The following is a 16,003-nucleotide window of genomic DNA, read 5'->3' on the forward strand; positions in this document are numbered from 1 at the left end:
CAGAGAACAGATGTGTTTGTTACAATATGAAAATATAATCCTCAAGCCTCACCATAATTTCGGAGTTATGGTCTAATGGTTAGAGAGACTTTAAGATGGTATCAGGGCAACCTAGGTTCAAAACCCATAAGCCACAAATTAAAAGAGGATATTTTAAAAATTAAAATTGCTGTTTGAGTCCAAATTTCGGCCCATAAAAAGGGCTCTCAACCTGCGGGGGCATGTTTAGAATATATAAATATAATCCTCAAGTCTCACCATAACTTCAGAGTTATCGCCTAATGGTTAGAGGGACTTTATTGCTTTTGGAATATTTAATCACTAAAGCTAGCTTTTTCTAAGACAAATATAGTGGGGAGAAAAATTCATATGGGCTTGGTAGGGATGAAAATGTTAATTTGCCTGTCTGATATGTCCCAGTACGTTAAAGGAAGGTTGATACTGATGGCAGCAGCAACTAAACAAATGCAGCGGATAATATTTCAGAAAAAAACTGACAGTGAGGAAAGAGGGACGGCAAAATAACATCTGGCATGATTATTAAACATTGGAATCAAAGAGCACTTCCTCCAAGAAACTTTGAGCTCTTGAATATATATGCCATTGAAAGTAGTTCTAGAACGGCCAGCAGGCAAAATACACAAGTCAAAATAAAAAAAGTAGGGGATCAGAATCACTGACTTCATATAATACATAGAAAAAATAAGCATGTAGGTTATAGATGCATATGATAGGCATGATATTCCTTCTCCTGAGCTGAATCATAATTTTGCAACCTACTTCAAGCAGATGATATATAAAACTTGACATATCTATTATTCAGGTTTCCGTTTTGATTTCTCATTTGACATCTTGCTCCAGAGCCAGATCAATTTTGACATGAAAAGGTAATGGATGACAAAATGATGGACAGCCTTATCTGAATTCTCATGTGACATGATATGTCGGGTTTGTTTTAACAATTCAGAGGCTAAAACAGTTAAAGAAAAACCCTATGTGATAATGTAAGACAAAAAAAAGTTATGATGATAAATAATTATTCTAATCACAATCTAAAAGTTGATGGGTTGTTGGGCCAGCAACGAATATAAGTTAATCTTAAACACCCATCTGTCCTCCTCATAACGGCTTCTGAGACATGGCTCACTTGGAAATATTTTCAGCGCAAAAGCAGAACAAATAGAAACAAAAAACATATTGAAAATGCCAAGGGTGTTTCGCATCCTAGACAGCTTGAAACTTGGCTGTTCTTAATACCACTCAACGCAAATGCCTAAGCTGGTCGACTCTGGGCACTGTGTATGAAGCCTTTACTAAACACTGAGATAAGGGGGGCTGTCAAGTGTCTACAGACAAACGCCATTAGCTGCTTATTTGAAACTCCTATTTCTAATATAAAAGATAGAAGGTCAGTAATCATCGGACCAAGCAACCTAGATAAACATAGAGTTATAAAACAACCATGTCTTGCATTGCCAATCAAAATTGGAACCTATGAAGCTACAGGTTAATATGTACTCAAGACATAAAAATTACTGAAGACTAAAAGGGGGTAAGCTGCTTAGAATACAAGTTGGTATCTTTCTTTTATCATTTGGATAACTTTTAACAACACAAGGTCCTTACCTGCAAGTGTATATGAGAAACTTCAAGGTACTTCTATGCTAAACTTGTTACAAGGTAGGATAAACATGACTACTGTGGACATGGATTCTTCTACCTCCAAACTATAAACTTACGGCTAATGATAGAACTAATGATGAAGGAAGCAAACATCTTTACTGAAGGAAATCGAAGTTAAACATTTACTAGAGTTTCAGAAACATACCTCCGCCCAGCAAGAATCTTGGCCATGTTCCCATTGTTATTAGTAGCAAATACATCGCTTTCATCACAAACAATATAGTCAATGGCAGCAAGTCTAGAAGAGTAGGAGAGAAAAGGTGTCAAATTCTCTCCAGCAAGCATTTCTTTGGTGTATAAGTGTGGAAAGAGGTCTCTAAGAGGTTTTAAAGTCTCTTCTCCACCATATATTTCTCCAGCTGCAACATAAACATATGTATCATTTCCAAAACCAAGAGCTCTTAACATCAAACCAACTTCAAATGGAGTCAATGGACATTTTCCTCGACTACGCTCATCTTCCGCGCTCAAATCCTACCAAAACACCAGAAGACAAGGTTTACTGATGTTGTCAATCAATAAGTAATCATATGAATTCAAGTTCACATTCAGTATCTTAATTCTTATTTCAGTATAGAAACATAAATAAATTAGATACGAAAGTATCTTAGTACTTATTTGATATAGTAAGGGTTGTTCTCCTACTCACTTTTTCCAGTTAAGCAAGATTTTTCATCATGGCTAACTGATCGTAGAAGATCACAGTGTGCCAATTGTGGTGGCGCACATAGACCACTAGTTGGTAAGTGAACATGAAGCAAATGGTTGAAATCAAGTATGAATTGGTCATCAGAAAAAAAGGTATTTCGTTCGTGTTATTCGATAATACTAACCACTGGGTAAGTGGTAGAAGAGCTAGTAGATAAAACCATGGCTTAACCCACCATTCCGGATCTTCCACCATTAATCTTCTCCTTCTTGGGCCTCAATAAAGCCAACAGTTAATGGAGTACCACAAAAATATAGTCCCACATCGAGTGCGTGGTGATTAAAAGTTGTGAGTGTTTAAATAGATAACCATGGGGTTCAAATGTGGCATCGACCATTCGATTTTGGCAGTGGTTTGAGCCAAACAAAGCATTACACTCAATGGAAGCAAATGGTTGAAATCAAGTATGAATTGGTCATCAGAAAAAAAGGTATTTCATTCGTGTTATTCGATAATACTAACCACTGGGTAAGTGGTAGAAGAGCTAGTAGATAAAACCGTGGCTAAACCCACCATTCCGGATCTTTCACCATTAATCGTCTCCTTCTTGGGCCTCAGTAAAGCCAATAGTTGATGGAGTACCACAAAAATATAGTCCCACATCGAGTGCATGGTGATTAAAAGTTATGAGTGTTTAAATAGATAAGGATGGGGTTCAAATGTGGCATCGGCCATTCGATTTTGGCAGTGGTTTGAGGCAAACAAAGCACTACACTTAATGGAAGCAAATGGTTGAAATCAAGTATGAATTGGTCATCAGAAAAAAGGTATTTCGTTCGTGTTATTCGATAATACTAACCACTGGGTAAGTGGTAGAAGAGCTAGTAGATAAAACTGTGGCTTAACCCACCATTCCGGATCTTTCACCATTAATATTCTCCTTCTTGGGCCTCAGTAAAGCCAACAGTTAATGGAGTACCACAAAAATATAATCCCACATCGAGTGTGTGGTGATTAAAAGTTGTGAGTGTTTAAATAGATAAGCATGGGGTTCAAATGTGGCATCGGCCATTCGATTTTGGTAGTGGTTTGAGCCAAACAAAGCACTACACTCAATGGACCCATAGCTTACATCGTGCCAATGGGGTTGCGGGCCCGAGGCATGACAGTTAAGCCGTCACATTCAGGTCAATGAGGAAGGTTATTATATCAAACTGTTCTGTAGGGCAGTTCAGATCAAAATCATGTGCACAGATAGTAGATTGAACTTCGCACCTACAAGTTTCAACAATTGCACTGGATACCTAAATTCTAATCATCGACCACTAAACATGAAAGTGATGGGTCTACTCTGAAAATATTAGGAGGGAAAACTAACCTAAAGCACCAGAAAATAGTGTACCAACAATTCATCAATAATTTTAGATTTTCAACATGATTAGAGCATAGAGGTTCTTAAATTAAGTCCCTCTAATCATTAGACCAAAACTTTAAAGTTATGATGAGAGTTGAGATTTTATATTTTATATTCTAACATGTCCCCGCAGATCGAAGACCCTTTCATGGGCAGAAACCTGGACTCATAGAGACTCATGGAGCAGTATCAAATTTTCTTTAGACATCCACAAAGAAATTCGTGGCCACCAAGATTCGAACTTGGGTCACTCAGATATCATCTTAAATTTAGTCTTTCTAATCATTATATTTATACCAACACTTACACCAACATTGTGAAGTCATGGTGAGAGTTGAGATTTCATATTTTATATTCTAACAGAGGTAATATTGTTTGCAGGAAAAAAAAGTATGAAAATTGAGAAGTAAACTTGTATTAATCTCTCTAACTTAGGAAAAGAATGAATACAATCTCCTACAGTAATCTCTCTAACCGACTTAGAAAAAGAAATTACAATCTTCTCTTATGGGTTTTCTGATTTACAAAAGAGAGAAAAATCGATAAAGATCTTTCCCTTTGTTTAAAACTAGGCTCTTCTTGGTGACGATGAGAGCTTGAATCTTGTATCCCGTTGACGATCCGAGCACCTCGCTTCGTGGAACGTTAGCCTATTCCTCTTGACTTCACGTCGGAAAGAACTTGCAAGGCAAGTTTAGAACTCTAAAATGAGTTTAAGAACTCTGCGAAAGAATTGATTTCAGAAAGAAGATTTGATTCTTTTTAATCTGAAATAAGCTAAACATCCTATTTTAAACTTCCTCAACTGAAGATGGTTCGAAAGCCAAGCCAAAAGCTCTCAAAAGCTTCAACAAAAGCCAATCAAAGATGATCCAAAAGAGGATCCCTCTTCAGCTGAATTCTCAGCTATTTGTAGGCTTTTAGGGGTATAACTGACCTCTTAATTCGCTTCATAATAGGGGCTTAACGGCCCCATTATGTGGGAAAACGGTTTTAAAACCGTTCAAATCGTGTTTGAAACGGTGAACGCGAGGTTCCCGTTCTGGAGCGAGCCTCGCGTTCAGCTTTGTGAAACGCGAAGGTGAGCCTCACGTTTGAAGTTTAGAACGCAGAGGTGAGCCTCGCGTTTTTGAGTTAAAATGCAGGGATGACCGTCACGTTTTGCTTTGAAGAGATCGTCAATTGTAATCTCTTTCTTTGAGTATTGCAAGGATCGTCATCTTGTAATCCTTGCATTTGGCTCTTTGAAATGTGAGTCGTCAATTTGTAACTTTCGTCTGTTGTTGTGAAAGTCATCAGATTGTAACTTTCATCTGTTGTCATGAAAGTCGTTAGATTGTAACCACTGTTATAAATAGCAGTAAAGAGCCCCGTAATAGCAACGCTAATAGCGTTAACGGTCCCTTCCCGCGACGCTATCGCCCGCTACGCTATCGCGCAATAGCGGTGACATATTACAGAATATGTCTGTTCGCAAAAACGGTCAATAGTGTATCATAACGGTAAATAGTGAGCGATTGCATTTGAAATTTGCTTTTTGATTGCTATTTAAAAGCGGTTTGAGGCTAATTTTTTTAAAATTAAACTCAACCATTGACCATTGCATTCTACCGTCTCTTGTAATTTTCAGCATACTCCCGTCACCTCTCATAGCCTCTGACACCTACCTTAATACTTCCTCTCACCTTCTTCACCGTGAGCACTGTTTTAAAAAACCTCCGCCTACTCTGCTTAGGCGTACGTCTAGACCTAGGCGGTACCTAGGTCGTCTAACTAGCACCTAGGTGGTATTTAGGCTGACCACCTAGATTTTACGAGTGTTTAGGGGAGTATTGTCTGCTTACGTGGTGGATTGCACCATGTAGGCCTTGATTATGATTTTATATGTCGTAGCCTACACGTCCTCCAAACTCTATTAACCTCCAAATATGAACACCTTCACTACCTCCTCCGACCTTCAGCAAAATCTCATCGATCACCACTTAAATGAAGAAAAAAAACGCCTAGAAACCGCATAGGCGCTCGCCTAGACGACTAAGCATTGGGCGCCAATTCCGACACCTAGAAGCACCCAGCGTTTAATGTAACATTGACCGTGAGCTTCTTTTAGGACAGTCCTGTCACCGCTAAGCTCTTTTTCTCGAAGACGATGACTTTTTGACTCTTCCAGTCATCTTCGGTATTACGTGATGTTTTTACATGTTTATTTTATGTTTAGGATCTTTTTAAATCATCCAATATGTACTTTTAGATTCCTTAGATTTTTCTTTAACTTTTTTTAGTGTTTATACATATCTAAATTAGACCGCTATTTGACTTTACGCTTTTTACCGCTATTTTACCGTAATAGCCCGAAATAGCCTTAGCGATGCCTCACCGCTATACGACGCTATCCGCTATCGATAACCTTGATTGTAACTTTCGTTTGTTGTGGTGAAAGTCGTCAATTTATAACTCTCATTGGTTAATGTGAAAGTCGTCAGATTGTAACTTTCATCATCAGTGCTTTGCCGGGATCAGCTATCTGTAGTAATTATTAGACAGCCTACAAATACATAATAGAGTTAACACTTCAACTGCTTACAAAGAGCATGCTTACAGAGAGCATACACTTCTTAAGTTCATAGTACTTTTACTATTATAATTACAAAGGTTAGGTGTGCCAACCTCCACTCATGTGTGCTCAACATGGGGTTTCCTAGTAAATAGGAGCCCCCAATTAATGGAAAAAAAATGCTAGCAAATGCAGAGGTTTGTATACTGAAGCCAGCTGGCATGTAAAAAAGTTACAGGATTGATTTACCTAAATTACTACATTCTACAGGAGTCACAAGTATAAAAACACAAGCAACCTCCTACAGCTGCTCTGAAAAATTGTGGTGTCTACAGATTTTAAAACCTAAAAACAGCTCGGATGTTCAATGTAAAAAGGTATAGGTCTGCAATTATTTCCTATCATCTTATTCATCCAACTCCTGAAATTTGCATGACTGTCAAATAGTAGTTGTGTAATAAGCCAGCAGGAGATAGAATTTGTATCATATAGGAACAAAGCCAGATCTATTCCTCCATGATGACCATGGAGTGGAAGGAAATATTTAGAAAACATGACTGATCTTGCTAAGATTCGTCCTCAGCAATTTAAGTCCATTTCTCTTATATGACAGTGAAAGACCTTTTAACTCCAGGGAAACAAGCATACTGGAAGAACAACTTCCACCCACTGACAGAAGTCAGGTATATGTAGCCTTGGAACTATAATTAAAAAAGTTGACAAACAATAAACATACTTCCTTGCGTAGGCACCTTGATGAAGTCATGTACATTCAGCCTAAGAACATTGCTTAGACATCAAATTGACCAAAAGAGGTCCCAAATCTACTTCCTTGAATAGACACCTTGACCAAGAGGGAGTCGAATAATTATTGCTTCCCAAGTTTCATTAGGGTCTGTTTGGATGTTGGATTTGTATTTTTATTAATGCCATAAATCCAAAGAATCTTTAGCAACCGAAGATTTTAATTTTGTGTTTGCTTTGTAAAATAATGGAATGAAAAGGAAGTGTTGAAAAGAGAATCCATGAATTTGTGGTTTGTTTGCAAAGAAAGTGCTAAAGTTGGAAAGTGAGTTGTGAGTTCCACTAAATCTAATGATTAACTTTATATTTAAAATAATGAAATATTTTATAATCATATGGTTCCAAATATATTGAAAATGTAATATAAAAAACTAAAATTTGGAAATATTCTATTAATTGAAATTTCTATTACTTGAAAATAAATTTTATGTTCATTAAACAAGTGGAAAGTTTAGTATTTTTTGAATTTATGTTGAACCTTACATTTTAATTTTTATTTGTAATATTTTTGTTTTAAGTTTTTCCATTTTTCCATTTTATTTTTTTTGGAAGTCCATAATTTTGAAGTACAATTTGGTAATTTTGTTTTCTTTTCTCAACTTTGTAATAGAGTCCATCGAATCAAATTAGGATGGTCAAAATGGAGAAGTGCTTCGAGAGTCTTATATGATCGTATATTACCTATGAGACTAAGAGAAAATTCTATAGGATAGTTATAAGACCATCAATGCTTTATGGTTCGAAATTCGGGCAATTAAGAAGCAACATATACAAAAAATGAGTATAGCAGAAATAAAAATGTTACTATGGTCTTGTGGGTATACACTAAAAGATAGAATAAGAACGAGTGCTTTCGTAGTAAATGAGAGGTTGCTCCAAATAATATGAAAGAGAATAGACTAAGGTGGTTTTGTAGACCTCTTAGTCCACTAGTTAGAAAATGTGATAATATTGTAGTTAATGAGACAAAGAGATCTCCATGTAAACTTAAAAGAACTTGATTGGGAACAATTAAAAAGGATATGATAATGGTTAATTTAACAGAGAAGATGGCCCATAATAGACTGAAATGGAAGAATAGAATTCATGCAACCGGCCCCAAATACTTGGGATAAAGGCTTTATTGTTGTTATTGTTGAACTTTGTAATACAGTATGGTGAATATATTTGATGAACAGTAGCTTATATAAGTAATAAATAAGAATTATTAGGTTCCAACATCGGTCCCAATACTGAGGGAACAACACAAGTTGTACAAAATATTCTTAATTAATGTGTGGGTCCCACCTTTATCTGACTTTCTCTGCAAAATCAGAGCTTTGAGGCCGGATTTCCTGACAGCGAAATTCAGAGAGCTGTCACCGAAATCGAAAAAGTTCTCAGCTTCCATATCCTTGCAACCGAACAGAGAATTTTCAAAGTGGATTTTGTTCTGACAAAAATTTAGAGCTGGGCCCACAAATCTAAAAACTCGTTAACAAATATTTGTAACCAAACAGGCCCTTAAACAAACATAAGATCACAATCAATATAAAAGCATGCAGAATACATCAATATGAAAGTTTTGTGCAAGAAAGATGAAGCATATACGCAGAGACAAAAGAAAAAAAGAATTGAGTAGGCATACAGGTAACGTTGCCCAGCGCTTCCTAATGTCACCCAGTTCCTTACGCTCTTTCTCACCACCACCATAATAACAGCCAGAAAATGCCAGCATGTCAGGTTCAAACCTGTAATGTCAATAAAAGCAACAGTTTGACAACGATCTAAAATTTCATAGAAGTGATCAGATAATTTGCGTGAAGTCAACTTCAGTATTAAGAATTTTTTAATTTTCTCAAAGTAGACGCTGAAACATTAGTATTCATGAATAAGCTTTGATGACGAAGAATTCATTCAAGGAGACACAGACAATTGCCGTCTATTTGCAAGGAACAAAGTCAAGCACCCTTATATGGAATATAAAAATCATTAGCTGACCAATATGAAGATTGGACTTAGTTCTGTCTTCTTCAGAGCAAACTAATCTATGCTACATGCTTAAAGAATTAACAATGCACTGAGAAAGAGAGAATAATGTTACTCAATAGCAGCTTAAGCTCCAAAATAGAAACGTATTAAAGAGCCATGAAAACGTAACGCAACAAGAAAAATGGGAAATGATGGACTTGTTACACGCTACAATTCACCAAATTTGAGTCTTTGATAACAATAAACTCAATTATGAATATAACAGTCTTCTATGTATAGTAAAATTCAATTATGGAGTAAATAAAATCAAACATGAGATTCAGCATTTATCTTGGCCACTCAAGGCAAAAGTGACCCAGTAGAAGGCCCACTGAATTAAATGTTTCGCTACTATTGCTTTACCTGGAATATTATGATTCTCCATACTACTTATTCAGGTGAATTTAACTGAGTATGACTGATGCATATATATAACTTATGTAGCTCTCCTTAAAACAGTATAATTGGTAACAGATGCATCAAAGTTGCACACGAATACCCTATCAATGATATAATTAAGTTATTCTGATACCATCTTATCCAGATTACTCAGGTGTCAGTTGGACAATTAGACCCATCAGCAACTGGAAACCCTTGCCAGTGTCATATTATTATTTGAAAGGGAATCACATGTAAAAGAAAAATACAATTCATTCTCTTCTCTAAAGAAAGAAACTCGTTATACCTCAAGTGAATTGCTATAAAGCGAGAACTCATCTTTCGCATCTTCTTCACCAATTTTTGGCCAAGTGATTGTATAGGCTTCGTAAATCTTAAGGCATGATAATTCACACGACATCGTAACTTCTGCAGCTCTTCATCAAGTGTGTTTGCAAGCCTATAATCGAACTTTGTCAATTGCAAAGCCTGCAATTTAATTTCTTAGGCATGTGCACAACACTCGTAACAATAGGATTACTAATAAAATGAACAAATGTGCCTAAAAGCATGTTGAAGATAGCCAAAAACACCTGTATAGAATCTCTTTTTGAGAGATCACAAAGAAATATATTAAGCTATTACAGGGGAACAGACATAAGATTTAACTGTCATGCTACCGTATGTGTAAGAAGTCATATCATTTTGTTAAGAATGACAACATTAAATGTAAATAACTGAATATGGCAGAGAAAGAAACTAGGATAAAGATGAAAAAGTAACATTAAATATTTAGAGAAGCAACACTAGAATAAATAAACCGAGTTCTTGGGGCACTTGATTGAAAAGTTACTTTACATAAGTGACTTCAACCGACTACTGGAATGGGCTAGTATCACTTTGCTCCAAACTTTGACAAGCCCCTTCTCTTGCCCATACTTTACTCCTGTCAGAAATTTTGCACTAAAGAGTGTTGAAACTGGATTGGTGACCGATTGCATAATTTCATCAATTCTTTCATGGAGCCTTATGCTCTATAGCTAACTCTATTGACAGAGGAAAAATGAAAAAGGTGTGTGTGATGATCATGATGACGAAGAGATGCTAGTTAGAGTCAAAATGCAAATGAGAATGTAATTATAGTTTTAATTGCAATTTTCAAGTCTTTTAAACAGTATGCAGGATATGTCAAAGAGTATAATCAAAATCTGCCTGTACGCTAAGCAAATCCAGCATATGACCAAGCAAGCTGCAAGACTTTCATGACCCATTTAAATTGGTTTTGCATGCACATATAATGGAAAGAAATAATCTGTAATATACTCATTTGTACAGCATTTGCATATGCTGCATTAAATAAATAGAGGATGTTGATAACGGACAGAGAATTTTGAGAAAAATTGAAGAATTTCCTAATGCATCCACTATGGGAATAATAACCAACAATTATCAACGATGATGCATTCCACATAATTTGTAAGCAGATTAATATAATTTTTATGCACATTAATTTTACTCCTGTAAATTGTAATACAATCAGCCATGCTTGAAAAAAAAAATTCTGCAAAGCATGTTGTAACAGCTCAGCAGTACGCATGTCATGAGCAGCAGCTAGCTATAAAAAACCACGTGCACAAATAACAGTGAGCGCAATGTGACTGAACAGGCATCTTGATGTATACTGGTCTCAGAATTAAAAAGGTCGAAATGACAGTTATGAAACTGAAAGCAATAATGACACTGGCATTTGGAAGTCCACTGTAGAATTATAAAAGATTGGGAACGAAGTGAACCTAGAATTCTTTTGGTACAAATGGTTTTGCAGCAGTATGAGCAGCACAGAACTAAGGGACACACCTCAACGACAAAGAACCTCAACAGAAATTACCAAGGCTGGGTGAACATGCTATATCAGTGCAAAATGAATGAGCCAGGATTTCCTGCAGAGTGGTCGACAGAATTTGTTTAATTGTAGCCTAGTTGAAATACTTGGGTGGTACTCCTGGTATGATTCTATTCATTCAATATATTGTATGCTTAAAATTCATTCTAATTTCTTGACATATTGATTTTGCCTCTGCATGGACATCTTTCCATAGATGCATAATGCGTATCCGATAGCATAAACCATTGAAGATGATAAAATTATTAACATTTGAAGAATCAGCTAAGCGAGGTCTGGCATATGCCAACACTGAGAATAAATGTTCGATAAAGTAACATTTTACAGGGGGCAAGATAAGTCTCCAAAAGGTTATTAACAAATCATCAACCAACAATCAGCACTAAAAGCGAAGACCATCGAAGATAAGGCTAAGAAGTTGTACGTAGTCATGACCCTCTTCCCGAGCAATAGAATTCCGCAATAGTGATCCATGGTAATAATAAACTAGAATAGCTGATCATGCTGATGATATAAACTAAATACATTCACATTATGCTACAATAGCTCAGATTTATTTTTAACACACAAGGATTTGCCTGATTTCAATAACATATATCAAATAAAAAGGCCCTTTACTGCAAGAGGGGTTACTTACACGTCTACGCAGGAGTATCGGCAGTGCAAAATCATGATAATATTCTGGAGTTGATTTCCGTGGTACCCGCATAGTGTATGGAGGTTTCTCCATTGATCTCATCACTTTATCTGGGATCCTCTTAACAACAGTTACATCTTTTGAAAGGGACGAAATAAACCAGTTCACATCAAAAATGTCGGCGAATTCACTGTAAGAAAAAAAATAGTGAAATGTAAGTCCACTCTATACGAACATTCATGTTGCCCAGACAGTGCTCTAATAGTATCGAAGTAGCGCATTTGCTTTCTTAAAAACCATGTGTTCAAACCTTTTATCTTTCCAGAAAGAATCATGATCCAGCTCAGGGATTACAAGAGTGGCATTTAAAATCCGAGCAACAACAACAGCATCTGTAATCTGAATGTATAAGTATGATAAGAACCAAAGTAGAAACAGGGGAATCTATTTTCATACTCAGTTGTAAGTTAATGTTCACATATATGTTTACATGCGTTAACAGAATCATCTATTGACTGTAAGTTGAAGAAAATTCTCCATATTTTTCAATGGGCCCAAGAATCAATTTAGTTGCTCAAACTTCAAAGTGTAACTATTTTGTATTCCATGGCAATTAAATTAGCCAAGGTAGTAGAAACAAACACTAATTTATGACGTGTGGCGAGGATCTATTTTCTATTCTATAACAATTAAAGTAATCAAGGTAGTATACACATCAATTTTAAGTTTACAAGGTGTGATGGGAGAAGAATTCAAGTAAACAGTGTAGCACTGTATCTTAGATATTACTTTATAATGCAAAAAAAGAAGTAGATCGGACACCAGCAGGACAGTTTTAACTTCCAATGAATCAAATAAGAAGAAAATAACCAAGGGAAAATCTTTCAGTTGGAATATGGACTTCATAAAATACATGGAAGACTGAGTAACCAGTAAAAAACAGCATTCACATAATACAGTAAGGTGGAGCGGTTAATATAAACCCACAAACATTAGGTGGCAAATGCAGAGACAAAGTTGCCCAAAGAATTTGCCAATATACAAACTAAATGACCTGTTTAGCATGCCTTAGATATCAATGAAAACACCATTATTGCTGTTGATAAAGGACTCATGTTATCACAAATAATCAGTTGATATTGCTGGAGCACTAGAAACTAATTAGAGGAAGTAGGAACAGAAGGTAAGCGTTGCAACAGAGAAAAACAAACTCCTCACATGTCAAGAAGACCTTGAAATCCTAGAAACCATAATAGCTAACCAGAAGACTTAAGTCAAGGAAACGAAGGATAATTCATGACATGCTTCAGGAAGATATCAATCAAAATAGGACTGTCCTCGTCAAAGGTACCTCGGTCCTGTTGGTAACTTGTTGTGCTGTACCACATATAACTGTTAGCACATATTATTGAGTGCTTGGGGGGGAAACTAGCACATTAAACTTGCAAAATAATTGAATACAAAAGGTAAATGGCATGATGGAATGTAGAGATGTGTCCCCACAGATGCATCAAGGGAATTCAGCATATACTTGATGATCAACCACCGTGAATGAATACCAATAATCAAGAAATATGGACCAACACAACTCCAAGAGCTGATGATACATTCAAATAAAGGCCAATACAACCTTCTTGCTTCAACAATTGGTGCTTATGATAGCAAGCATTCAAATACACAGTCAATCTTCCAGTAGTTTAGTTAATGCTTTAACAATCCCATTAGAAATTTTAAAAATAAAGAAAACTATCACCAACTGTTGATCAAGAAAAAACTCATGACCCAAATAGATCAAAGTACCATATTTAGTCAAGGAAAGGTAAAAGCTCAACAATCAGCTACATCAATATGAAGACAACTCATAACATTTCCAAACACGAAACATAAAGGAACACCAAGATGAAAGCTTAGTATAATGAAATATGTACATCAAGGAAAAGGTAACTGTTCCCAAAATCGCTTGATATACAGCCCCCAAAAATTTATCTCGAATGAAATTAACAGCTTCAACCAACACCCATGCCGCGCCCGACCATGCCCCACTCCCCCACACCACCCCACCGACCACCACATCCACACACACAAAGCATACGTAGCTATACAGGCACCTAGTGCAATTGGGGGAAGTCCTCTGATTATTAAAAGTCTACAGATAGAAGTGAACTTCATTTTCATTTCTCATGGAAAAGAAGAAAGGCAAAAGAGAGCACACTTTGCAGCTGTGGAGCATCAGACAAACTGGATGTCATATAGATGCTACAGAAATTTTCTAGGGCACTCAGTAAACTCAAAACTTCATTATTATAATGATAAATGCAAACAAACAATGAGAGATCTTACCCCTGTTCTCTGTTGGTTCAGTCCTCCGCTTGCTGCGATCAGTAAGTAGCCGTTAGATCTGCTTTCACGCGCACCAGCTAAAACCAATATACAAAATCAAGTTACCAGTATACAAATGAAATTCTATGTAAATATGCGGTATTCTTTCACAATCACACCACCAACAAAGTTAATAGCTTTCCAAAGAAATCATTAGTAATAATATGTTCATAGTTTGCAAGTTAAACAAATGAAGGCAAAAAGGAAACACAATCCTCTTTTCCCCCTCCCTAATATCATTATGAAGCAGTGAAACAACCAATGCTCACAAACAGTTCTTCCTCTGCACATGTATGCAAAATCAGGGGCATGACATGCCAAGAAAAACTACTTCTGTTAGAAGCTTTCTTAAAATAGTTTCAAACATAACCAAGAAATTTCCAAGACTATTTAGTATAACAACCTTGATGAATTCTACATAATTTTTTTGATGCCATCTTGGTAAAAATGTTATCACCTTCTGGTAGTTAGCCATAAAAGATTCTGTAGTTTCAACAAAGAGATTGTTCATGAAAGACAAAAAACAGAAAATAAAAGAAAATAAAATGTAAAATATTCTGGAGTGGTCCAAAAGAAATCCTTGTAAAGGATGACAAGCATCAGAGTAATAGTGATGAGCATCTGCACTAAATTTGATTTATGGGGCTACAACTTCAAAAAGTAATAATCCTGAACCAATAAGGGATTGCTCTTATCATTCTTGTCCTAAAAACCTTAACAATTATAATAATTTAACTCCTGAATGGGAAAATGTCAATGTTAGTATGTTAATCTAAGGGCTAAATAATGTAAAACTCATCAATTTTTATAAAAAAAATGCAAAGTCTAGAATATGATTTAAAAACTAGTTTCAGCACGAATTTGTACACGAATTGTCTAAAGTCCAGGAAAAATATGATTCGTCTTTACCTCAGAGCTTCTTCTGCACGCTACTAATTTCTTATCTTTATACAATTAGATCACTCATTTCTTTATCTTTATCACTGTCCATTGTTCCCCACATCGATCCCAGTTATTCAAATATAAAATACATTATCTGTCTCCATTTAAAATGTTTAGCTACGTGCTTAAATCCAAGCATGCATTTTAAATCTTAATTAGTAATGAGTTAATGTTCTCCTTAAAAGTATATTTTGTTGCCTCCGAATGCTTAACCATGGACTTTATATTATTAATCTAAATCCAAATGGTGAAGAAGAAAGGACTAATAAACAGTTAATTTAGCAAACTTAAAAGATGCTCAAATATTCCGAACATCTCGCATGTGCCAAAATGACAACAATATGCCAAATGCCTATTTGTTCTCCCTTTCATCTCCCTCTATATTATAGCATCCCTAATGTTTGATATCAGTGCTCCAGACCAACAATGTTATCTTCATATTTTTGTTCTGACAAAGACGAGCACAGGAAAGGATGTACTTAATGTCTTGACATTCTAGAGAACCATAATGCTCATTACAGTAACTTAAATCATATAATAAATAATAGCGTTTACAGAATCTTCCTCTTTTGGACTCGTATTCCTTCTAACTTTGAAAGTAAGATCACTATTATTTTCTTTAGTTTTGACCATCCCTTGCCTGGTCCAAA

General features: G+C 35.9%; 1 protein-coding gene across 1 annotated transcript in view; it reads right to left on the reverse strand.

The window, feature by feature from the left end:
* Positions 1 to 16,003, reverse strand: part of LOC109839502 (uncharacterized protein At1g04910) — a 22,186-nt gene that overhangs the window by 1,201 nt on the left and 4,982 nt on the right. The window contains exons 3-8 of the mRNA XM_020407959.1: positions 14,373 to 14,449; positions 12,343 to 12,431; positions 12,033 to 12,222; positions 9,800 to 9,981; positions 8,732 to 8,834; positions 1,829 to 2,157 (exon numbers count right to left, since the gene is read on the reverse strand). Of these exons, the coding sequence (XP_020263548.1) occupies positions 1,829 to 2,157; positions 8,732 to 8,834; positions 9,800 to 9,981; positions 12,033 to 12,222; positions 12,343 to 12,431; positions 14,373 to 14,449 (970 nt within the window). The remainder of the gene's footprint in view (positions 1 to 1,828; positions 2,158 to 8,731; positions 8,835 to 9,799; positions 9,982 to 12,032; positions 12,223 to 12,342; positions 12,432 to 14,372; positions 14,450 to 16,003) is intronic.

Source organism: Asparagus officinalis, chromosome 4 (genome assembly GCF_001876935.1).
Source record: "Asparagus officinalis chromosome 4, Aspof.V1, whole genome shotgun sequence".
Classification (NCBI taxonomy): domain Eukaryota; kingdom Viridiplantae; phylum Streptophyta; class Magnoliopsida; order Asparagales; family Asparagaceae; genus Asparagus; species Asparagus officinalis.